Genomic DNA, 27,681 nt, shown 5'->3' with positions numbered 1-27,681 from the left:
TGCAGTCAAATATATGAAGATGTCTCGCATCATCAAAATTATATTTTTAATAACTATGCCACTTTTACAGCTGAATTTCAACTAAGTGCTGAGACTACAACAATCTGAAATTGTCAAATTCTGAAATACCACTTTCTGAGCAACATTCAAAGTGTCAGCTGAGTCAGGCAGTCATGTTATACCTGGATTGCAGCATCAGAAAAGAAATGATAGATAAATCAGCAACTTCTGATTAAATCTGAGGAGACAGGGAGACTTGGGGCCCTGGTCTTTCTCCAAAATAACTTGTGATGACCCAGATTAGATGCAACTGATGAAATGAAGATTCAAACAGACAGCAACTGAGTTCCTACAGAGATATGCAGATCGTAAAACCACAGTATGACACAGCTGGTACTACAATCTGCTCTGGAATTTTACAAGAAACCCCTGGTAAAGAATGATGGCCTACATCTGAGTTTTTGAGCCAAAATAATCCTTGTCTCCAGGAGGAATAAGATGTCAGTGAAAAGACAATGAGCTTTAAGATAAATAATTCATGTTGACTGTTGTTATGAATAAGAAATACATCAGCAAATGCTGCCCCTGTATCCTGCTATATCAGCTCTCACCAAAGGAAGCTGAGAATTTTGTAAAGTAACACTTGGCTAAACTTTGTGCTGTTAAGAACCTTCTTACCCAAACTCTCTTACATCCCTGGAAAGGGATGTTGGGGTTTTTAGGCCAATGAGGAACTAATGTCTTCAGGAGCAGTCTGAATGTGAGAGGCTCACTGGGGAATACTTTATCTTGAGGCCAAGATACTTGTAAGGAGCTATTAACAGTTTGCACTTCTTGTTTTGCTGGGCTGGAGGTCACTGCCGGTCTCTTCCACTTGAAAGTCCCCTGTCACCTGCTCTGACCTTCCTCCCTGCTAATGTAGGTGAAACATTGATTTGGATGTGGTTCAGAATTAACCTTCAGAATTTACCCATTACTAAAAGATAGTAATAGACTTTGCTATATTTAGAAATGTAGCACTATGATAGTCTCATGCAGCTGTTAATCAAAGGATTTAGATGATCTGAAATGAACCTCCTTTATTTAATGTACAAGCATTTGGTCTGATATGGAAAAAAGAAAAAAAAAAAAAAGCCAATTAACACAAACTGTGTGTTATCCATAAAGTCAGACTGGTCAGACTGAAAACAATATTATTTTTGACAACCATACAATGGCAGAGAACTAAAAATTCTTATTTCTATTTAAACAGAATGGAACAAAGCTGACAAAGAGAATGTTTTCTGTGGACTTCTACATTTGAATAGCATCTTTACTACTACTGAAAATGAAAATGTATCCTGGTTAATAAGAGAGGTAGAGTTAGGTGGAACATGAGATCATGTGTGCTGTGATATGAGTTCTGCTTATGGCTCTGCGCAGGTCTGAAGACTGCTCTTGAGGAAGCAATTTCATTTTCCAACTGCTTAATTTCTCTCCTGAAAAGATATTTTTTTTTCTTTTATTTCATTTCAAAAGGAAGAGGTAAAGCTAATTGTATCTCTATTACAGAAAACTTTGGTTATTTTATTTATTTATTTATTTATTTATTTATTTAATTATTTTGTTAGTTTCACAACTCTAGAGAAGAGATAGCAACTGTATGAGCTGGGGTATGTATTATAACCTTTGGAATTTCTGATATTTTAAGAAATGTTAAGGAAAAAGACCAAACATGTTGCTAAATTCTCTGGCATCCATGACTGTAACAGAATTTGTCATACTTTTGTAGAAGTAAAGAACAGTAGGAATTTGTAATAATGGAGAAATGTCACTGTGGAATTGGCACAGTGGAAGGCATAAAGTAGTTCCTGAGGCTTTGAGTTTTCTCTCTTTCTCTCTTTCTTGCTCTCATTCTCTTTCTCTCTCATTCTCTCTCTCGTTCTCTCTTTCTCTCTTTAGTAAAATACTTTTATTCAAGTGCAGTATGGGTGGCATGTCCAAAAGGAAAGGTGCAAACCACCACTTTTGCTATCACATATTTTTTCCTATACACAGTGAAAAAGTAGAAGGCAAAAACCTGCCCTTGGCTCCAGATGGATAAGAAGGAAAAGGAAGGAGAGGAACATCATCCAGTTATATGCTGACACTCACTGAAAACTGAGGAGCTAAGATAAAGACATTTGAAAGTTGGAGGAGACAGAAAATTTGATTATGGACCTGGAAATATTGACTTATATGAAAAATAACTAAACATATGGTGACAATCTATGGTTATTTGATGAAAGTGTGGAAAAAAGACAGAGAACTATATACAGTGAGCAATGGGGAGAAAGCACTAATAACAGTTGTCTGAAATCCAGAAAATAAAAATAAAATTAATTAACGGGGTAGACTTCTTAAAGGTATCTATTAGCCTGAGGAACAGTCTCAAGTAATGAAGTTTGAATAACACTGACTGCAATATTTGAAGACCAAATACAACTCAGAGTCTGAAAGATTTGTTGCATGATCTCCTGCAATAGACCGCTCCTGCAATCCTTAAGGTTGTAGGATTCATGGACTGATAACAAGAAATAGGAGGGACTAAAGTGAAATATTTGAGCTGCAATTAATCAATAAGTCATGTTTTGTATAGGCTTTTTTTTCTGGCCTCTAGGGTGTATCAATGACATTATATAAAAATTAATTATTGAATTACTTTTATCAAATATTCTTAATTCGGGATCTTTTTTTTTTTTTTTTTTTTTTTTTTTTTCAACAACATATCAATATGGTTGAATTTTTTGGCTGAAAAAAAAAAAAATTTAGGAAGACTACATAAATTGTAATGCATCCCCAGAATGAGAGCTTTTATTTACAAAAAGAGAATTGCTTCTCCTATTCTGATTCCTGTACAATGAATTTGGCAAAACTCTGCACCCAGGCATGGCAAGTATGTATCCTTAATAAAAGCAAGAGAAAAATACTAAGGTATTTCTAAAACTGATTTTCTGACATATGCATTATGGTTAATGCGAGTGAATATATATATATATTTATATATTAATTTCTATATTATATATTATGTATTATATCAGGAGAAAAATAAAGACCTCTAAAATTACAAGAATTCTCTTCACAAACAAACAAAATAAAATGCAACCCTAAACATCAGGAAACATGAAATGCTATTTAAGCCAGGTTTTGTGTGAGACAGCTTCATTCCCATTCCAGACTTTAGTGCATTACTGAGGAACAAAAATATATATCTTAATTAAATAAAGATTTTATTTCATATTTATTTTATATATATTTAATTTCTAGTGGATATTCTAGATATTTAATTTCTAGCATCCTTCATATATCGTTAAAGCCTTAAGTATGGACAAAGCATTGATGGATAATACTATGTGCAATTATACTTACTGTACACTTGGAGTTGCCCTCTGAAGACATTCCTTCCACGTGAGTTTTCAGCTTTACATTCATACATCCCCGCATCCTCTAGCTGCACATTAGGTATTTCAAGCACAGCTTGAGACTTTCTCAGGCGGGCTTTACTTGGATTGTGACCATTAACTTTCCTCCAAGAGATTGTTGGAACAGGGCTGAAATGTTTAGTAAAATTACTGTTACTACCCTTTCACTACTGAGAACATAGATTCTGTTATCTCATAGTTTAAACAAGTTTAAACATTTAATAATCCAAGGAGCAATAAAATATAATTACAATTAAGGTTCATTTAATGCTTGATATAGCTTGCTTTCTTCAGGGAATCTTTAATAAATGGGTCATTGCATAGAATATGTCTCTTTCACCTACAAGGGAGGCCAAGATTTTATCGAGATCAAGCAAATCACTTGAAATGATCTTCATGCATCTTCAGTGCTCTGTTTTACTCCTGAATATGTTCATTCTATAGGTAAAAGAAAACAACTTAAAAACCTCGATGAAATGAGAAAATTCCACCACTTCTGTTTTTGTTTTTGTTTTGTTTTGTTTGTTTGTTTGTTTGTTTTTCTGCCATAAACTTCCAGTCCAGGAGATTAGTAAGTGACACATTCAATTAGATGGGGGATTTCAATAATCTTTAGCTAAAATAAAGTGACCGAAGTCTTGGGGACCTTTACTTTTGCAGTATTCTTTAAGTTACAAAATTGTTTGGGCAATAAGTATGTACTCATGTCACTACCACTTCTTACTGACTGCATTGCACACCTGTTCTCTGGAATAGAAGTGTTTATCACTGTATTTTGCTATTCAACAGAGATCTAGGGGAAACCTCAGATGTGTCATTTACATTCATAGTGAGGGAAGAAACGGATTAGAGATTAGATAGTGTTTATACTAATTCAACTTTATTTTTAGCTCAAACACTCATCAGTCATTTTACAAGATTTTTATTCTATGGTTTTACATTTCTCTAAATATGGCATTAGATAGGAAGAAAATAAAAAAAAAGAAAAAGGAAAAAAAATGTACTCTGATTGTGAGCTGAGAATGAGACTACTTCAGATATTCTAAAAGAAGCTAGGAGGACATCATAAAAGGAAAATCAATTGTTACATGCTGATTTTTTCTCATTAAAATATTTTGGATTTATTTTAATTGCTATCAAGTCTAAACTTAGATGTAAACACAGTTGGATTTTGTGGAAGATGGGGATATGCAGTTCATAGCAGAGATTGAAATTTAAATTATCTATTCATTTCTACCATCATTTGCTGGATTCCACTGATGGAATTTTCTGTAGCTGTATGAAGCTGCAGGAAAACAAAACAAAACAAAACAAAACAAAACAAAACAAAACAACAACACCTTTCACATTATTTAAGGGTGTCCTTTTGTTGAGACACAACAAATACAGACATGGCAACTACCAATGTATAGTTGCCATGTAAAGGCTGTAGCTATTATTCAGCCAGAAAAAAAATAGGTTCTGAGTAATTGAGGTTGGGCTTAAGCTTTCAGCCAAGCACTTCCAAATTCAAATGCTTTAAAGAGATTTGGAAAATTGTAATTGGAGCTCAGAAGTTAGTATTTTCTGAATGTCACAAATCATTGAATCTCATTAAGCACAAAACTTTTGTATTGACTAATGTACAATCTCTGCAGTGGTATCCATTGTTTATTGGGATATTTCAGAAATAGAGAATCATTTTTTTCCTTATCAGTTTGTTGATAGCTTGATTATTTAACCTGACAAAAGATACTTTATTTTGAATTAGTGTGGATTCATCTCTGAGACTCTGAGACTTAATCCCTAAAGTACCTTTCTATTCTTATGAAATGGTCTCTTCACCATAGAACCATAGAATAGATGGAAATGAAGTGTGTTTTTTTTTTTTTTTTTTTTTTCTTCTTTTCTTAGAAACAGACTGATCTCTTTTTCTTCAGTACTCTATTAATTTATGTCTTTTTATAGATATGTGGGGATCATATGAGGTCTCTTGTATTCTAATTCCTATTCTATCACCACAGTTGCTTGGTAGCATGCATTATTAATCTGAAAATACTTTCTTACAAGCTAGTTTCAAAATTTGGTGTCCTGTTTGGCTTGAGGACTCTTCTGTGTAGCACATTTGGGTATAATCTATAGAGTTTGCTTTATAAAACTTTTCAGAAGTTGTTTTATGGCAATTTCAATTAGAACATTACTTTATTTATTTATTTTTATATGACATAAGTACTTCATACTTTTCCGTTCTACATACTAAGAACAAATAGAATATTTCTGTCTGTGGTACACTAATAAAACCAACTGTCTTTACCCTTGCCACTTATAATATTCCTGTTACTTCCTTAGCAAGATATTTTGATTTGCTATACTTTGATAGTTATTTATATATGTTGGAAGTAGCACAAGAAACAACATTAATTTATTTTTTTTCCCATTTATTACCTAACATATTTTATCTCTAATTCCACACTTCAATTTGAAACTCTAATTTACACTCTGTTTTTTCTGAACGATTTTATGGAGATTTCATAGCTCTGTTGTTTTGGGTTCAGATTTAAGTGTAAATTACTTACATGCTTGTCCTCTTTCTATATATAATTATGTCATGACTACTGGCTGCAAAACAGCAACTCTAGCCAGGTAAGTGTTTAACTAGTCATTACTGATCACAACACCAGTCCACAGTAGAAATACATTGTGCTTGTACAGTGCAATACTTCTCAATTACTCAGTTTTATAAATGACATAAGTGGGCAGGTACACTCTATTTGACAGGTACACTCTAATGTTGCCATGTGTGTTGCCCATATTCACTTACTTTTTCTTTCACCTTTCTTGCAGTAAGGTTCAAAAAGAAACAAACAAACAAACAAACAAAAACCAACCAACCAAACAACCAAACAAACAAAAAAAACCCAAACATTTACTCTATTATCTTGGAAGGAAACTGATTTAGCTGAATTGAACTGATAAATGTAATTTTCCATGTTGTATCTTTCCAAGAAACAATGAGGACATTATAAACCATGATTGTTGTCTCATTTAGCTACAAAGAGGTAACTCATTTGATTCATGTATTTAGAAAATTACCTTTAAATTGTGTTTATTTCTATTTTTTGAAATTTGCTTTACTGTATGCTACAGAAAGTGTGTATAACATGCAAATACAGAGCAAATGACGTTCTCTAGGTCATTAAGAAGTGTATTTAAAAAAATAAATCTCTATTGTCTTCATCAGTGTAAGATAGTAAGTGGAGTTTTTCAAAGAAATAAAATTATTTTAGCTGTGTACATTTAATGATTTCAAATGAAATTACTCCCAAACTGCAAATCACTATTCACAGACAACTTGTTTAATGAAGCTTCCTATTTTCCTTGCATAACTCACAAGTGAGGTATGAATTTTAGGTCTGAAATAAAAATATATCAATACCTATTCCTCCTTTGTGACTCAGGTGAGAGTGAAATGAAAGAAGGAAATATATCTGAGTAAGGACATGAAATAATAAAAGTGACTGTTGTAGAAAACTCATAAAATCTAGCATAAAAGCTAACATATACACATACTGTTCATCCTTAAAAAATAGAGCAATAGTAGAAGTAACTCTAACATTAATATGAGTTCAACATAATATGCATAATTGGTAAATCTTATAATTGTCATATCCCATTTTTATTTTGGGCTAAGCAGATATTTTTGGGGAACATTACTTAGTTTTTTATTATAACAGTGCTCAAATTTAACTCCAAAAAGTATCTTTATGCAAGTTTCAGTTGAGTTCAAAGAGAAGGTTCTCCTCACTTTTAGAAACAATCAGTAGAATAGTGCTGGTAAATCTTAGAACTGCTAACAAAACAAAACAAAACAAAAACAAAAACCAACAACAAACCACCACCACCACCACCAACAACAACAATAACAGCAAAACTAATTCAGAAGTGTCATCATTAAACCTCTCATTAATCTGAGCTGAAATAAAAGTTCAAAGAGGTCACTTATAAATTGATAGCCATTACATTGTGGGTTTGTTCACTTTGAATTTGAAGAAAACATAAGGTATAGTTTTGCATTTATATTTAGAAGAGATTATAAGAGTTAAATTTCAATAGTATGTTATCGGGAGGAAAAATATATTAGCCTGAGATGAATACAGAGAAATTGTCTGAGCAGCCAGGGATCAGGTTAGGAAAGCCAAAGCCCTGTCAGAATTAAATTTGACCAGGGACATCAAGAAAGGCTTTTTCTGTAGTTACCCCAGAGATAAAAGGAAAGAATAAGGAAATTGTGGACCCTCTCTGGAAGGAAATGGGAGACCTGGTCACCTGGGATATGGAGCTGAGGTACTCAATGACTTTTTTACTTCAGTCTTCACTGACGAGAGCTGTAGCCTTGTCAGCTACAAAAAAAAAAAAAAAAAAAAAAAAAAGCCCGGGCCCCAGAAGGCAAAGGCAGGGACTGGGAGAATGATGAACAACACAGTGCAGGAGAAGATCAGGTTCAAGACACGCTAAGGAACCTGAAAGCCCACAAGTCCATGGGACCTGATGAGATACATCCATGGGTCCTGAGGGAAACAGCAGATGAAGTTTCTAAGCCACTATCCATCATATTTGAGAAGTCATGGCAGTCCAGTGAAGTTTGCACTGACTGGAAGATGAGAAACATAACCCTAAACATAAAAAGGGAAAAAAAGAAGACCCAGGGAACTACAGGCCAGTCAGTCTCACCTCTGTGACTGGCAAGATCATAGAGCAGATCCTTCTGGAAACTATTCTAAGGCATATAGAAAATAAGGAGGTGATTGGTGACAGCCAACATGGCTTCACTAAGGGAAGGCAGATTGTGCCTGACAAATCTAGTGGCCTTCTACAATGGGGTTACAGCATTGGTGGATACGGGAAGAGCAACTGACATCATCTACCTGGACTTGTGCAAAGCATTTGACACTGTCATGCATGATGTCCTTTTTTTTTTTTTTTTTTTTTTTTTTTCTAAATTGGTAAGACATGGATTTGATGGATGGACCACTTGGTGGGTAAGGAATTGGTTGGAAGGACTCATTCAAAGAGTTGCAGTCAACGTCTCTGTGTCCTAAGTGGCGATCAGTGACAAGTGGTGTTCTTCAGGGGTTGGTATTGGGACTGGCACTATTTAACATCTTTGTTGGTGACATGGACTTTGGGATCAAGTGAACCGTGAGCAAGTTTCATCCTAAATAATAATAACAACAACAAAAAAAAAGTATTTGGACCTATAAAGCGTGTATTTCTTTTAGAAAAGGGGTGAGATGGAAATGAGAGAGTTATTTCTGAATTTTAAAATATCTTTTCTGTTAATCTGATCTCCTAATTTTTCAACTGTATATGAATTAAGACTGCATTGGTTACTTTTTCTATTTTTGGTTGGTACAAATTGATGTGCTCTTTTGAAATAGTTTGCTTTCTACTGTAATTTCAATTCCTTTCCACACTATTTATCTTTACCATACATCACTATTCTGAGTTGTGTCTTTGAACTCAAAGGCTCACATCACAGTATCTTAAAATCTCTGCATGCCTGTGCATATGAGATTAGAACAGAACCCTTTGTCCTTATGCCCTCCAACTGTGTTAAATATATTTTAATTACTACAGACTAATTATGTAGGATTAAAATGTTGAGGAGAATCATGAAATTCCCTCCATCAGACACTTTCCAGAAATAAACACCAACCATTCACCAAGTTTTACCTTTAGATTATTGTATATAAACCTATTTTTGTCACATGAGGTTTGGGAGACTATCTCATTATTCTATACAAGATAATAACTTTTGCTTTCATTTGGTTATGAAAAGATACTCCTGTACCTTTTATTTATAAGTACTCATGCATCATATCTCTTTGTACTTATGAAACACAGCAACTGTGAGTATTGTTGACTTAAGAACAAAAATGGAAGAAAACGACAATGAATTTGGAGCCAGTGAGGAGAAAAATGGTGAGGTTTACAAGTCAGCTGTACATAATTCCATGACTTTGATAAAAGGTCTAATGGTTTAGATTAGGTCTGATACATGTGGCAGTGTTGTATATTAACACGGATTTACTTTCCGCCTACTCCAGACTTGTTCCTTACAGCACAGAGCAAGGTCAGAATGCCTTTGCCTGACTGTATGTCCAACTCCAAGTCATCTTCTTCACACTCTGAATATTACCATGGTAGAGCATCTCTAACATTTATAACAGTCCTGTGTCTAGTGATTCATTATTCATAATGATTCTTTAACCATGATGAATTATACTCCAGAGGCTTTTCTCTACAATTTTCTCAGTCTAAATTGATAGCTCAGACTTGATTCCTAACTGCTTGATAGCTCAAGTAAGATAAGACATGTTGCACTACTGGTGATTCCAAAGAAGTTTCCAAGTTCTTAAATTCAAGTTGTTCATAAGAACAATAATAATCTGATACAGATGTGACTTACAACAGGATGAGTTGGTTTTGCAACTCATGAGTTAAAGGGAAAAAGATATTCCATAACATTTCATCTCTTCATTTAAAAGTTAGATAACGGTATTTACTCTTAATGAAATCACAACATCAAGGATAGATAAAGACAAATTTAATGGAAAAATGTTGAATGTCTCCTGCCATGCATTCGGGGTTGGTCACATCGCAAAATTCCATGCTATATTTTATCATTATCAAATACTGTGTTATAATGTGGAATGGATGAGATATTGAGCTACTATAGTTTTTAAATAAGGACAAAAGTAAGCTCTTTTTTTTTTCCTCAGCCATCCAGTGACTTTTTTTTTTTTTTTCTAGTCTCTTTTTCTAGTATCATTCCCCACCGCTGTTGAGAAAAGAGTTTGAAGCAAGTTGAAAAGCAAAAGACATATATGATATCTGCTGTGTGAGTACGGGAGATAACACACAAAAATTCCACAAAGTTAGATTACACAAATACTTTAAAGTAGAAATTTTGCCTAAAAAGGTGACTAGTTTTTGACAGGGATTCATATGGATTCTCAGAGTCACAGTACCAGAGAAACACTGTTTTCTTACTCAGTATAAATCTACTTCATAACAGGTTTTTGTGTTATGATTCTCTTAAAACTTTGCACAGAAGAATTTCTGTAGCTTGCACATTAATATAGGATTTCTAAACTAATCTTTACTGGTATAGAAAGTATGTGTGTAAAGATCATTTCCAGAGGACTGAAACATGAGTCTTGCCTTGCCTTTCATTGCCTTGCAGAAAAAAAAAGGTCTACCACCAATCATGACACAAGGGAATATCACATGTAAATCTAGAATCTAGGGCGTGTAAGATGTCTTTGAATCTGCTGATCAGCAATGGAGTGTGAAGATTGTGAACACAGTAAAGATAGGTGATTTCTGAAAGCACTGGGTTTAAGGTTTTGTACCATGCATTTACATGCATTTATTTCTTTACGGGAAATCCTGAACAAGTAATGACAATTATAATTACAAGGAACTACTATTGATGATCACAAGATATTTTTTTTTCCTTCTGATCATCTCAATTTTGACACAGAGAGAGAGCCTGCATATGCACTTCTGGATAGTAAGTTCAAAATGCAAATGGAGGGAGGCATATTTATCTGTGTAGAGAAGTGGACAAGTAAGCATCTGCATAAATTCTCCTCCGTCTTTAAACCTAAATCAAAACTGTCTAAATTACCAAAGTTTTTAGTTACATTTACAAGTTTTCATTGACAGCCCTCAGAGAGAAAGATAGGGGACTGGTAATATTGCTTCTTCAGGATTTATGTCTTATTGATGGGGACTTGCAGTTTGCCAGGGTTGATTTTTTCCACTTTCCTTATGTCATAAGATAAAAGCAATTAACTCTAAATTTCCAGATGTAAGTATGAAGCATTTAGTCAGAGTGAGACAGAAAGAGAGCTGGGAGTGCTACCTGAGATTTACCAAAGAATGTTTATTACATTACTATGAATGATTGCAATACTTGTAACAGCATTATAAAGTCTATGCAACAGCAAATCTACTCAAAGAAGGGTAGAAATCAATCTAGCTTGAAAAAATAGGAACAAAATCCAATCCTAGTCTAGCACCTTATGACATAAATTCTTTTTCAGTATGAAGTAAAAATGAACTTTAAATTGATGAAAGTCTTAGATTTATTTGACATAAACATGTACTATCGAATGAAACAAATACTGGATCTGTTTCTATCTTATATAAACAAACTGAGCTTGAAGATGCCATATTCACATTCAGAAAGGTTCCTTCCTTTCATCACAAATTTATCTCCAGATGTAAGGACATCCCTATCTATAATACTGACAAATGATGTTCTACTGTGTATGCTAATTTCCCTCTTGGGATTGTTTTACTCTCGGAGAACTTGAAGAGTAGCTTTCACAGTTTCTAGATTTGGAATCTGATAGAATTAACAAAATCTACTTCCTAAAGTGAGAAGTGGTGTGAATAGGCATGAAGGAGCATGACTTCCTAAGTATGGGACTTAGAGACATATATTTCAGTACCAGGTTTTCTCTCTATCCTGTAGCTTGATTGGCAAATCATTTTATTTTAATACATTGTGCCACAATTTCCATGTTTTTAAAAAAAAAGACATTTTTACAGCTTGGTGACCTGCAGATGAAAAATAAGATATCATTTTAAGAATTGTTTTTGAGGGTGATGGCAAATTTCTGCTTGTGGAATTCTACATTGTGATTTGCTTAATATTTCACACTGCTTAGATTCTAGTATCTTTTGTTCCATTGGTATTTCTCCTATTTGTAGGAAAAACACTGAATATTTGAATCCTTAGTTCCACCAAGGAATTTGATGTATAACATCTAGAATGATTTGTTCCATTAAATGCAAACCAGGGATCTTGGCATGTCATTAAATTGTGAGTACCATAATGCATTTAAAAGACGAGTCAAAATTAGCTTTCAATTCATTTGCAAATTTTATATTAAAAACTTGTTAGTATTCCTCAATCCTCCATCCTTCATTTATCAGCACAGGGCTTCATCATGCCCTTTCACACTTTGTTTTGGCCAGTAGTTCCTGTGTAGAAGATAACAATATATGCAACATTATCACAGGAGTCAGTGGAAATGATACCTGTTAAAGTGCACCAAATGTTCTGAATGTAGACTCAAGTAACCTGTAATATCAAAGTATCTCTGTGTCACTATTATTGTAGGAAGAGGCAAGGACTGTTTCATGTTCATAGAAAAATACAAGGAGGCTTAATCTTCTGAAAGACAATGTCCAAAGACAAGCAGCTCCTGTGGGTGAAAGGCTATTCCACTTTGGAGAATATTTTTGAGCTATGTCTCTGACTGCCAACACACCATAAAGATCTGATAGAATATTGCAAACCAATGGCCATCAGAATTGTCATATCGGCTCTAAAAACAGTGAAGCCTGCTCACAAGTATCACAAGTATTAGCATCATTTTACAACCAAGTTACATTCCCATGTTTTGCCTATATAAACAGATCGTCCTGGAAGTTATGTTAAAACACGTGGAAGACAGGAAGGTGATTGAAGACAGCCAGCATGGCTTCACCAAGGGCAAATAGTGCCTGACTAATATAGCGATCTTCTACAAAGGAGTAACTACATCAGTGGACAAGGTAAGAGCTACTGATATCATTCTATCTGGACATCTGTAAGGCCTTTGATACAGTCCTTCTTGCCTCTAAATTGTAGAGATATGGCTTGATGGAAAGAATTGGCTGTATGATAAAACCCAAAGGTTCTAGTCAATGGCTCCATGTCCAAGCAGAAACTAGTAATGTGTGGTGTCCCTCAAGTGTCTTTGCTGGGACCAGTACTATTTAGTATCTTAATTACTGACATAGACAGTGGGATTGACTGAACCTTCAGAAAGTTTGCAGATGACACCAGGCTGAGTGGTGTTAATAAGAGCTAATATTTTAGAGGGAAATATGAGTTATATGTTAGAGGGAAGGAATATCAGATGGACTTAGCCTTGAGGTGGGCCCATGTGAACCTTATGAAGTACAACAATGCCAACTACATGGTCCTGCATGTAGATTGGGGGCAATTCCCAATATCAGTAGAGTCTCAGTGTTTAATGGATTAAGAACAGCCCTGCAGAGGATGACTTGGGGATACTGGTGGATTAAAAGTCACATATGAGTTGGAAATGTGTGCTTTCAGCAGAGAAAACTGATCATACACTAAGCTACCTAAAAAGGCAGATGACCTGAAAGTCAAGATGAGAATTCTACCCCTCTACTCTGCTCTTGTGGAACCCCACCTGTTCTACTGTATCTAGTTCTGGGTCTGTCAATACAAGTCATGGATCTGTTAGAGTGCATCCAGAGGAGGAACTCAAAAAATTATCGAAGGACTGGAACACCTCTCTTGTGAAGAAAGGCTGAAAGAGTTGGGATTGTTCAGCCTGAAGAGTTGTCTGGGGAGATCTTATTTTGCCTAAAGAGGGCTCTAAAGAAGGATGGAGACTTTACAAAGGCCTTTAGTGGTAGGTGTGGTGGTTTTACCGTGCTGGGCAGCTAAACACCACAACCGCTCTCTCACTCTCCCTCCTTAGATGAGGAGGGGGAGAAGTAAAGCAAAGAACAACTCACAGGTTGAGATAAGGATAATTTATTTAAAGGGAAATTATAATAATAATAATTAAAGAAAGATTATTATGAACTAAACCATTTAACTAAAAAAAAAAAAGGAAAGGGGAAAAGTGAGGGAGAAAGGAATAAAAAGGGAGGAAAACAAACAAATAAAACAAATGAAGGCTATGTGGAAGTGCAGAGGAAAGAAATTACTCTCTACTTCCCATAAATGAGCGATGCTTGACCATGTCCTTGAAGCAGGGTCTCAACGCAAATGGCTGGTGTTCAGGAGGACTGACGTTTCCACAATGAGAGCCCACCCCTCCCCTCTTCTTCCTGTTTCCACCTTTTATTTCTGAGTGTGACATCATATGGTATGGAATATCCCTTTGGTTGGTTTAGGTCAGCTGCCCTGGTGATGACAGCTTCTCAGTTTTTGCCCACCAGGGTTTTTAACCCACGAGGGTTAGAAGGAGTCCCAATGCTGTGCCACTGCTGCTCAACAGTAGACACAACACTGGTGTGATAACAGTGCTGTTCCAGCTACAAGTGCAGAGCACAGCACTGCGTGGGCTGCTGCAGGGAAAGTTAACATTCCAGCCAGACCCAGTAGAGTAGGACAAGGGGCAGTGGTTTTCAGCTGAAGGAGGATAAATTTAGACTGGATATAAGAAACATTTTTGAAGATGAGGATAGTGATAAGCTTGAACAGGTTGCTCAGAGAAGTTGTGGATGTCCTGTTGCAGGAAGTGTTTAAGGACAGGTTGGATTGGGCTTTGAGCAACCTCATCTATTGAAAGATGTCCCTACCTATGGCATTGGTGGGTGGAGAAGATGATCTTTAAAGGTTTTTTCCAACCCAAACCATTTCATGACTCTATGATTCTATGAATATTCAGCTGCTGTTTTTCACCTTGACCTTTCACTTATATCAATGACCCTGGGATGCAGCCTAGTACAGTTAGCAGAGATTAAAATCAAGTTTGTTTTAAACTGTGATTAGTGCATTAGGTTTGTAATTCCTTAGCATAATACAAGGGCTGGAATGGAAGGTATCATAGTAAGGAGATTTATGTCAGCAAATTGGTCATACTAATAGAAATTCTCACAAGACCTTTTGTTATACTGTATTGGTGTGAAGAGGTCAGGCTACAGGCTGCTCTCTTCTGCTTCTCTTGACATTTTAAAGCAGGATATGCTTCCTGCTGGGTATGAACCTGCAAAGAACACTGAGAACATTGTTATCTACAGATAACACATGAATACCAGTTCTGCAACCTTCTGGATGAATACAAACAAGGTCATATTGAATTTGTCAAGATCAAACAACAGAAGGATGCAAGTCAGGGAGAGAGATAGGAAAGGCCTGGAACACAGTTTTAACTGGTGGACTGAAAGGAAAAGGAATATTTTACAAATATGAATAGCAGAGAGGGTTAAATTTTGTTCTTTGTAATTAAGAAACAGCATGGGGCAATACTACAAGATTCTGTTCACCTATGTTGGAAGACCAGATGAACATGTTAGCCAGAGGTTAGCCAGAGAGCTGTTCAGCCTGGAGCTGTGACTCGCTACTGTCAGATTATTTTCTGTTCTAATTTTATATTCCTGAAAGAAATTGTATATATATCTAAATTTCAAAGGAAAAAAAAAAAAAAAAAGATAAGAAATGAGAGGAACCAAACACTATAAAACCTTTGACCAAAGATGTACTTCTTGAGTGCCTTTCTTCTTTTCTGAAATTTCTCTAATCCTCATAACGCTTTTTGCTAATCAGATCTCACAGAACCATCCTTTTAATATGTGGACTTGCTGTGGTGTAATTGCCTGAAGTAACTAGGAAAATAAAACTAGCATTCACATTTTAAAGAAAATGTACAGCACTGAAGAGGCTTTCAGGGTAGGGCATAGCTGCATTACCTGAGTGTTCCCTGGGCTTCCAACCTTAGATGCTATCACACTGGTGTGATACTGGTGGGAAACTTGGTGTGCTAGCCCTAAGGAACAGTACGGAGCATAGAGTGGAGTGGAGACACCACAGTTAGGCTCTGTAACCAGGTGGGGACTCTATTGTTCTTGTGCACACCGAGACCAATAAGCTGCACTTTTTGCCACCCTGAGCCAAGGACCTATTGTGTTTTGACAAATGCTGTACCCTAGTGTACTTTTTGCTCATTATAATATCATTATAATACCAAAACACACCTCCATCCAAAAAGCTACATGCCTCCAAGGTGCAACCACTCCTCACTGAGCATGTGCTCTGAATTTCTCGGAGTCTATTACTTTAAATGGGGACGGGAGAACTTTTCAGGAATCATAACTAAGATATGCTTGACTAGAGTCACTCAAGCTCCACCTAAAAGATAGAAAATAATATAAATTGGCCTAAGAGAGAGGGGATGTCAGGGAAGATACCACTGTCAGGGGAGATACAACATCCTTAGGACCTCCTGACTCCTGGGATCAGTCGACAGGCTGAGCTCTCTTCCCCCTCCATTGGGACGCCTTTGGGTGGGATCTGAACACTTGCTTATAGATCTCTCTAGAGTCTTTGATCCTTTTAATGCGTTTATTTCTAGGCTGCACACCTGTAACACCTGTAACACCTGTGTATTTCATGCATGCTAGCTTGCTTTTGCAGACAGTCACTATTGCTGGCAATCTAAAAGAACCTGGTTATCTGTTGCTGTAATAAACCATACTTGATTGCATTGTGATAGCTCTCATTAAGTGCAACTAGGGTAAGGGTGGTTATCCGTGACAGTGATATGGGTGGATATCCGTGACAGAGTTGGATTCAGTGTTCTGAATCCAACCAGACCCCAGACGGTTAACACGTTATTGCTGAATGTCCGACCTGATCCCAGATCTGACTGGTTCAGTACCCTGAATCCTACCCGGCCCATAACGGTTAATCAGCTACACCCCTTAACGTGACATTTGCAAAGTCTATATTTTTACACCTACAAAAAGATATGCAATAGTTAGCCTTCCTTATAGCCATTATTCTATGTCATTTTCTTATTCAGTGACTCGAGCAGAAATAACTTCTGCAGATACTTCATGCACGTTTCACGGTTCCAGTCAAATACCTTCCAGCAGATCATACAGATTTTATATCATCACTCTGATCTTTGCTTAGATATTACATTCACCTATTCAAATACATTTTGCATTTATGTCTGCATATTGTAAAATCTTCAGTAAGCTTTCTGTACATACTGTATAATGAAAATACTAATAATGACATAAAATAAATAACACAATTTTAAGTAAAGCATGAATAACTATTAGAAAAATCAGTTAAAAAGTCAAATCGAGATGATAAAATTCTACATTCTATGGATTTAAAACTGTGGGATATTTACAAACCAGAATTTATTCCAAAAGTTAATTATTTCAGGAAGAACACTTTACAACATTTCCTGGATTCACAAAATTTAATTCAGTTTTGTAACTTAAATATACGTAATTTTACCTCTTTTTTGTTTTATTTCTTTAAAAAAAAATAATTAAAATGGACTATCAGCTGAGTTCTTGCAGACCATATTACAGATGAATGTTTATGACTGAGCTATAAAGCTCTTCAAAATAGAGTTTATAACAGAATTTACAATTATTAAAACAACATTGTCTATAACAGCATGAACAATGCTTCTATCATAACAACCTAATCATAATAAACGTAACAAAAAGAAGTCAATATCTTTACTTTATTCTTATCTTTAAGATTATTTTTCAGTAAGGACATGGTCTATACATTAGTAAAGTCAACTAAGATAACATTTATAAAGAATATTGACATACTGTGTAGATGTTACTATTGTACAGAAATAGCACAAGCATGAAACACTCAAAAATACAGAAAAACAAGTGTATGGGATGTAAGAAAAAATGATTGCAAGAATGGTTCTCTATTGATTATTGATTATTGATTCAATTAAAATCTCTGTCTGCTGGTCTATGTGGTTAAAAAAAAAGGCCATAGTGGAAAAAGGATAGATAAAACTCTTTTTTCTTTCTTTTGTTACAAACAATCCTTTTGTCTGTCTGTGTGGCCCAGGAATCCTATCTGAAATGGAAAGACTGAAAATTTTGAAAACCTGTAAGTACAGGTATAGCCTATGTCCTCTATTTTTTTCTTATAGGAAATAAAATATGATTACTCATTCAAAATTGGATTTTGGCAATATCATAATACAAAACGTATTTTATTTCCTGGCTGAAGCCAGAAAACCAATGACGTACAGATTCGTATGGAGAACAAAACAGAATGCTTGTATGTTATGTTGCATGGCCAAATCACAATGAGGAAAAGGTTAAGGAGTGAGGTATATGTAAAGTGAATACATGGTACACAATTTGACATTAGAGTATCAGTGTGAAAAAGTATGTTTAGATGTAAAGTTTAGAAATTCAGTTTATTTGAAACTGAAAACAGAATACAAAATAAAAAGGAAAAGAGCAATATATGTGACACTTTTTTTTTTTTTTTTTTCCTTGAGCTACTTTCCTTTGAGGGCAAGACTTTTTGATTGCTGAACAGGGGCATAATATTCATACTATCTTGGACAAGGAGTCCTATGTCATTGTCTGAGCTGTGAAAACCTCTTAATTCTTAATTATTATTATTATTATTATTTTTAATAAACACTTTAAAAAACACACCATCAACATGTCATGTAGTGAGCACAGATTTTAAAGTCCTTTTACCTTTCAGCATTATGATTTTCACATCTTTCTAATGGGGAAAAAAATGATGTCATCGGAATTCTTCCTTTTGAAAGAAGAGGAAATGAGAAATGAAAGAATTAACTGGTTCCCTCTGGATGTTCTTGGAGGCAAATTTTGTAATACTTAAGAAAAAGTGCAAATGCAGTCACTTCTGTCACTGCAGTGACAGAAGCCAGAGAAATTGTGTTTCTGGAGCAGGAATACTCTGATCTGTGCTACACTGTTGATGGGGAAAATCATGTTTTCTTTACCACAACCTACACAGAGAATGAGGCCATGATTTGTCTTTCTGATTTACATAATAAACTTAAGTTAACAGTGGAATGATGGATTTGCTAGAGAACCGAATTTGTCCAGAATCTGTATCTGGACTACAGATGAGCATCTCATTAACAATAAGCTCATCATATATTTGCTTGTCTTTTTAAATAACAAGATATAATCAGTGAAAATTGATAGCAACATACCATTGGTTATGAAAAAAAAGTTATGAAAAAAAAAAAAAGGATTTGTTTTGAATTCTTCCATTCAGTAAGATTTAAAGTAGATCTTTTCTATTACTATTATTATTTTTTAATTTAATCTAACGATACTTAATCTAAATCTTGATCAGGATTTAGCAATTATGTAAATTAAGAATATATGTTATGTCCTTACAAAAAGTTCAAAAAATAGATGTCAATACTTTGTCATTGCAAGAGGGTTTTTTATTTTATTTTTATTAAAAAAATAATCTGCCTTGTTGGGAAAGAAATGAAAATTCAGGTGTTCCTAATTAAAATAACGTAACTGAATCTGTGTGCTACAGATACATATGAAATGTAGACATAATCAATACACAAGTTTTCTGTGGAGATGAGTAATTCTATATATAAAAATGACCTTTCAACAAAAGTGGGACAGCATAAAAACCCAGCACAAAACACTAAATATCACTAGACTGCAAAATACACACTCAGATATATGTAACAATAAAATTTATTTTGGACTTTTCTGTATGTTATGTCTTTTCTTATACTTCAACAGTAAATCATGGATAAATGCTGTGATTTCTTAGTCAATGAGTGATTCTCATTATAAGCAGTATTACCTAATATAAATAACATGATTTTGAGATATTTCACTTCTGTATTACTTTGAATTCTTTAGAAATAACAAATATATTTATAAGTGGTATTTGTAACATAATATTTTTACTTGTAGCATATTGCTTGGGTTAGACTAAAATCCTTTTCAGAAAATTTCTGTCTGTTAAGAAATTAAGTAAGTTTGGAGACAAAAGCTGAGCAGCTCCAGTTTATTTAATTTCTACAGCCATGGTGACTGGCAGTTCTAAATAAACACTATTAATAAATCATTAATCTGTAACTAAAGACTAGGCTTTCTCTGGAATATCTCTGAAACGTCTGGTTCAAGAAATCTTTCTGGAATGGCTATCACTGTGACAATTACATAGGTAGCAGAGAGCAGTGCTTGAGAACAGATAAATTAAAGCATGAGAAAAGCAGCATATTGATTCTGAGACTGCAATAACCATCATTTTAATTACAATCAGAATTCAAAACTCCGAATTTCAGAAAGCTAAATAAAAACCAAATTAGCTGCTAATTCAATTTGGCAATGAATACCCCTGGCAGGAGAACCAGAAAATATCTGTACAAGCTATTGGGAATAAGAGATGGAGAAGAAAGTGAAAGCAATAAAAATGAGGAAGGAATCTGATGCATTTCCACTTTCCACCTCAGCCTCCAGGTTTCAAATGAGGCCTGAAATGTCATTCATGTAATTATGACCATATCAGGTTGAAAGCAATTTCAATTCAGCTGGCTTGATTAATGGCTGCAAAAAGAAGATAAGGAGTATTTATGGTAAAAGTAGTGGCTTGTAATAGCAGCAAAGGTCAACTTATTGGATAACCTAAAATTCTCTGATGGATCAGGTGTTTTTTTTTTTTTTGTTTTGTTTTGTTTTTGTTTTTGTTTTCTTGATAAAGGTTAGCTCCAAATACGAACCTAGCTAATTGAAGCTTTTCCTGTCAACTGTCACCTTTATTTTGTGGCAGTTTGAATAGTGTGAACTCTCTTTTTGAGAGAGTTTACTAAATCTTGAGGTGCTGTTGATGGAAAATATTAATAGCTGCTTTTCTTGTCTGTCAGCAGTCATTGTGAAGGACAACAGTTGGCTTACCTCCTCTTTGCTGGAAAGTGACAGTTGAGTAGGAATCTGCCTGCAACTATAGTTCCAACAAGAGGGGGAAAAAAACGTCTGTTACTGTTCCAGCCATAGCCAGGATTCTGAAAGGGCCTTGTTGTCACTACTGACCTGGCAGAAAACTAGTTAGCATTGCTGACAGGAGAGAGTCTGGGGCCACCTGTCTCTACAGAGCAGCTGTTTTCCTCACTTATTTTAGCATCTCAGCTAATCTCTCCTTCTATTGGTTTCAAATACCTCTTTGCTTCTCTTAAAACATAAGACCCTATACAAGTTCTCCCCTTGTATTTGCTTTCTCAACTACAGCTAATATTTATGTAGAGTATGAATTTGCAAAAAAAAAGACAACACTTTCTCTGCCTGATGGCAACCTGCATGTAGGCTATGGTCTCCTACATTTTGTTTTGTATAGCTCAGTTGAGCCTGTCTCTCCTTATGGTCAGTGGGTCTAAATAGATATAATAATAATAATAATAATCTTTTTTTTAGAGAATTCTCTGTAATTGTTTATGAATACTCTCTGTATCATAAATCATTGAGATTACCTGGATATTGGTCACATAATTTTGGATTGTCAGTAGAAACAGGCAAGAAGGGAAGCAAGTTAAAGACAAATCTTATCCAGGTAGTAAACAGGAACTGTTAAGGGAAAAACCTGAACCAAAAAGGAAAAAAAAAAAAAAAAAAGTATAAAATAATAATAATAATAATAATAATAATAATAATAATAATAATAATAAAGAAAATAAAAATAATAATAAAAAAAGAAAGAACAATGACTATAAATACATTTTTTTTTTTTCTTCTCCACTCTCAAGTCATGAAGACAGGCTGGTCTGGAAAATCAGACTTTCTGAGCAAGGTGCAGTGGTGATCCCCAGGAATATGATGTATTGCTTTTCTTCTGAAGCTTTCTTCCTACTTAGGTAAATAAGAAAGAAGACTTGGAGGATACAGTACCCCTGCCATGGGGCAGTATCCCATGCCGTAGAATAACTGAGTTGTGAAATTTCACTACTAATTTTACAAAGCCAAAAGTTCCCACTGTTTCTAAATCCAAGCCAGCCTGTGAGGACCTGTACGTGCCCTAATAAGCTAAGAACTGGAAAACCAAACAGGATAAATGATACTGAGCAGTATGACTAGGGGGATAGATGAACAAAAGGAACACCATTATAAAAAGAAATATAAAGGAATTCAATACAGTGAGATTTCTTTCAACATACACACATCACTGATTTTTATGGTATATATGTTTTTAAAAAATATATTTTTTTTGTATTTGTTTATATATCTGTAATGAAATGTCAATGATGGAACACCTTTTTTAAGCTACATACATATAAAGAGGCAAAAATGAACTTTTTGAATCAACAGAATTACTATTTATTTCTGACCGTACACTACCTTTGCCACACTTACTCTTTACAATGATAATAATACCTACTGCCACAACAAAATCAAGTTATCAGTTCCATTTTATATTCTGTGATCTGAATAGTATACAGAGATCATTTCACTCCTTAGTTAATTTGTATGAAACAGCAAAGAAGTATTTATAAAACCATTCTGTCCCTAAACTCATTCATCAATAAATATATAAAAAAAAACCACTTGACATGAATATGAAACACCTGCTCTCTAGTAGTGCTATTAGGTCAGGTGGAAATTAGAGAAATGCCAGTTTCACAGAGTGTGTTAGAAAGGTTAGACCTTTGTGCTCTTATGTTCATAATATTTCTACAAAAATAATGCAGTTGGAAAAAAAAAAAAAAAGCAAAAAAAGCTACTTATCCTATTTATTCTCCAATTAATTTTGGCGGATGATAATGGAATTTATTTATTTAAAATTATCACAGTTAATAAATAGGTGAACGTGATAAAATTTTCACTGACTAACTTTTTTTATTTGTGAGAACACTGCTTTTCATTTTGATGGAGTCTTTTAACTTAACTGAATTACTGTCCACGTAAATGGTTGGGCAGGGAATTCTTAAGTGGCTACTTAGTCAATTGGTTACTTTGAGTATGCGGTAAGTACTGTGTGAAAATGAAATCCAGCAAAATAATGAAGCCACAAATTAGGCATGTCACATCTTAGACAATGATGTCTAATTATAAAAGAATCTGGACTTACTTGCCAAGTGCAAAACACTCCATCTTAACGGTAGTTCCTTTTGCTGCTGTAACTGTGTAAGGAAAATGAACTTCAATTTTTGGTTCATATTCCCCCATCACACCTGGAAAATAAGGAACGTTTAAAATATGAAATATCACCACTCTTCCATACATGAGATTATCACAGAACATTGCTTTTTAAACCTGCCCAGCAATAAAGCTAGTAATTGATGGAGATAGCCTTAGTTCATCTGATTTGCTCTACTCAGATCCAGTACATATTTTAAAATGCTCTTCAGGGCTACCAGCAGCACTACAGCAAGTTTAAGAAAAAAAAATATTTCTCAAGCACAGGTCCATATTTACATTTTGAAAGATTTAAGAAGGATGAAATTTTTCCTAGACCAAATATTTATTTATCAGTGCAGTGACAATTATAATAAGAAATACACATATGTTCTGTTCAACTGAGGACCTTCCAAGATCAGCAAGAAAAACTCAACATTTGTGTGCACAGATGCAAATACAGATATGTAGAAACACAAAAAGTTCAGTTATTTAGTTATTTAATTTTCAACAGTCCTTTTAATATGGAAAATGATTAATTTAATCAAGACAACATGCTTGGTACACAATAAGAAAAACATTCATGGATGTGGAAAATATAAACAATGCCATCAACAGCGTTATGAAGAATTTGCTGTGGAGTGATTGACAGTTTGGAGAACTGCAAGAGTTTAGAAAATTAGAAATGAGTGGGGGAAGGAGGCAGGTTATGTAAGGTGAGATGAGAAGGTTTTTATTTGATGTCTTAGAGAGTAAATATCATGGGAGGAAAAGAATATATGATGCCAACAACTCTGTTCTGTTAGACACGTCGGGCTATTGGGGTAAGCAATACTCAGCAGCTACATTAAAGAAAGCATGTATTATTCAGATGATGAAAAATGAATAGGATCTGAGCTGTGGATACACTGGCAGCAAGACAAATCTAGTCTAAATCTAAAAAAATCAATCAAGATTCTCCAAATAATTCCAGAGTCAGTGACTAAGACTTAAAGAGAAAAAGAAAGGGGAAGAGATATCTTATGCAAGAGAAAATAAAGAAATAAGTAGGAACATGGAAGTAAGGGAATATAAGATTTACAGCTGAGAGAACACCAGCATGCAGAGACAGAAAGAAAATCAACCTATAAATTGCGGGAATAAAAATCATATATATAAAAGGCTGAACGGTAAACAGCTTTGCCTTTTTTCATAGAAAAAATAAATTGTTTATTTCGGGATGAGAATGTATACACATCTAAACATACATGTCTTTAGGGGCTAAAGTTTAGTGAGAAAATCTAAATGTGTCAAATCAAAAGAATGTTATTCTGTAAATAATGTGTCTGTATGTAGCAGTATATTTCTTTTAAAAAAATCATAACTATGCAAGTAATATATATATTAACAATTGTAACATGTGCGACCTATTTTTCCTCAAATCGTGACCAAATCAATGTTTTGACATTGTTTCATGAACTCCTTGAGAAATACTGACTGAAATACCGACCCTTGAATGAAAAGGCACATTCTGAAACAGTTCTATCATTTAAGCTTAAAAGGTTTTGCTTTTTTCTTTTGCAGGAAAAAAAAAATAAAAATAAAAAAATTAATCTTTGTGTCCTGGATATTCAAATAGTTAGGACATCACCCAAATTTAGTCAATTAACATTTTCCCTAGCCTAAATTGAAATCATTCCTAGTCTAATCTGTCATAAAAGAATGTCCCCAGTGGCTCATACTATGTTGATAAATTTCATAATTTAATTATGCTCCTTGTGACTTCTTTTACTGTTTCCTGACTTTGTGAGTACACTTATGAACACCAGTTTCTGATTCATCTCATTTGAGTCATTTGTGAATTTATAAGATATTTGTCATATTCCCTGTTAGTTGTGTCTTTTACAGACTGAAAAATTCAGTCTTGAATTTTATTTTAAAAATATTATTTTTTAATAAAAAGATTATTAATCCTTCCTCACACAGAATCTTTAGTAAACTTGAAATCATTCCTAGCGACCATGTTATGACATTTCAAATTACCTGCTACTTTGAGATGGGAGGTGAAAACAACATGCCGATATGGAAGCTGTGGATCTTTATATCACAGATTTTTCTTTTTTTGTTTGTTGTGTTAAAACAAGTCCATAGGAGGGCCATGAAGATGATCAGGGAGCTGGAGCACCTCTCCCATAAAGACAGGCTAAGGGAATTGGGGATGTTCATCCTGGAGAAGAGAAGGCTCCAGGGAGAGGTGGTCCCTTACAGTGGACTTCTAGTATCTAAAAGGGGCCTACAAGAAAGCAGGAGAGGGACTCTGTCAGGGATTGTAGAGATAAGACAAAAACTAATGGTTTTAAACTAAAAGAAGGTAGATTTAGATTAGACAAAAGTTCTTTATTGTGAGGGTGGTGAGGCCTTGTCACATATTCCCAAGTGAAGCTGTGGATGCCCCATCCCTTGGAAGTGTTCAAGGCCATGTTGAATGGGGCTTTGAGCAACCTGGTCTAGTAGGAGGTGTCCCTGCCCATGGCTTAGGGTTAGAATTAGGTGACTTTTAAGGTCTTTTCCAACCCAAACCATTAGCTGATTCTCCTATTCACCGATACATATTGTCCCTGACTCTTCAGGAACGTATTATAGAAATTGAGGTTGTATACTAATCTCCCTCTTTAAAAGCCATGTTCGTGGTATATGGATATATGGTAAGATTACCGTATGGTTATGTGATACACAGGATCATACCTACTGGTATTATTTAACATCTTTGTTGGTGACATGAACAGTTGGATTGTGTGCACCCTCAGCAAATTTGCCGATGACACCAAGCTGAGCAGCATGGTCACATGCTGGAGGGAAGAGGTACCTGGATAGGTTTGAGAGGTGAGCTCATGACAACTTCATGAGGTTCAACAAGGCCAACCGCAAGGTTCTGCACCTGGGTCAGTGGAATCCTGAGCACAAACACAGTCTAGGTGATGACTGAGAGAAGACCTGAGGAGAAGGACATGGGGGAGGAGAAAGACTATTGGAAGATGAGAAACTCAGCACGAGCTGACAACGTACAATTGCAACACAAAAAGCCAAACGTATCCTGGGCTGCTTCAAAAGAAGCATGGCTAGCATGTCAAGGAGCATCTCCATTCTAATGAGATTCCACATTGAGTACTGCTTTGAGTTGCAGGGCCCTCAATATAAGAAAGACACTGATCTGTTTGAGTGGGTCCAGAGGGGGGCACAAACATGATCAGAGGGCAGGAGAACCTCTGCTATGAAGAAAGGCTGAGAAACTTGGGTTCATTTAGCCTAAAAAACAAGAAGACTCTGGGGAAACAACAACCTTCCATTACTTAAAGGAAGCCTACAGGAAAGGTGTGGAGAGACACTTTGCCAGGGGGTGTAATCATTGGTCAAGAGGAAACAGTTTTAAACTAAGAGGGTAAGTTTAGATTGGGTATAAGGAAGGAATTCTTCACTCAGAGGGTGGTGTCACTGGAACAGGTTGCCCAGGGAAGCAATGGATGCCCCATCCCTAGAAATGTTAAGGGCCAGATTGGCTGGGGCTTTGAGCAACCTGGTCTAGTAGGAGGTGTTCCTGTCTATGGCAGGGGGGTTGGAAGTAGATAATCTTTAAACTCTCTTCCAACTCAAACCATTTTATGATTCTATGATTCTACTAATTGCATTTTTAATGTATTTTCTGTCAAGACATTTCCTATAAAATTCAGGCTTACTTACTCCTTGGATACTTCTAAAGTCCTATTTAAAAAAATGCATTTTATTTCATTGAATCATAATGTTTCTACCTGCCCATCCTCTAAATGTGAAGCCAAGCAAAGGAAAATGGTGATTCCTGGTTCCTTTAAAACTACCGTATGTGTTTAGTCATGGTGATTTATTATTATTTGTAATGTCTATATTTCATGTAAAATTTCTTCTGTTGAAACTTCAGTTATGGAAACCTCAAGGTCTTTTGTAAACACTGTTGAAAATAATTCATTTAGCATGAATAATATAGCCTTATACTCTTTTAAAGGAGTTTCCTCAGTTCCCTTTAAGCCTCTGCCACTCTGCCAACTGTTAACTGTACAGACTCACTCAGATGTTTTATGCTTTGATTATTTTTTTTTAAACTGTGCTTTAATGTAAGACTATTCTTTAAAACAATTTTGTTAAATTATCATTTGGAATTAAATATTTGCCTTTTTTATCCTTGAAAAATTCATCTTAAAATAGAATTAAATTATTCATGCCCTTAAAATAATACAATGCTTATGAGCACATCTAAAGGACAGTATTATGTTTCAGTTCTTATGTTTTTAATGTAACTCCCTTTAGTAGGTACAATCTATACAACTATTGAATGCTCTTTGCAAATCATGTCATCATTTCATATTCCTAATGAAATGATCTGCTAATATTTTGTACCACATACTGTTCTTCTGGGTTATTGTTACATTAGCAAGCAATATGCCTGCAGCAACTGGCAAAAGAATGCAGAAAAACTACTAAGTGATTGCATGGTGTCCCCATGTTATCAATGCTCCTTGTGAAA

The 27,681-nt window shown here is 35.0% G+C and overlaps 1 protein-coding gene across 1 annotated transcript in view; it reads right to left on the bottom strand.

The window, feature by feature from the left end:
* CNTN5 (contactin 5) overlaps positions 1-27,681 on the bottom strand; it is a 688,982-nt gene that overhangs the window by 135,770 nt on the left and 525,531 nt on the right. The window contains exons 9-10 of the mRNA XM_082775391.1: positions 23,101-23,203; positions 3,388-3,569 (exon numbers count right to left, since the gene is read on the bottom strand). Of these exons, the coding sequence (XP_082631517.1) occupies positions 3,388-3,569; positions 23,101-23,203 (285 nt within the window). The remainder of the gene's footprint in view (positions 1-3,387; positions 3,570-23,100; positions 23,204-27,681) is intronic.

Source organism: Aythya marila, assembly GCF_965140915.1.
Source record: "Aythya marila genome assembly, chromosome: 1".
NCBI lineage: Eukaryota > Metazoa > Chordata > Aves > Anseriformes > Anatidae > Aythya > Aythya marila.
The sequence above is the reverse complement of the archived record's forward strand: the minus strand, read 5'-3'. Positions and strand labels throughout refer to the sequence as shown.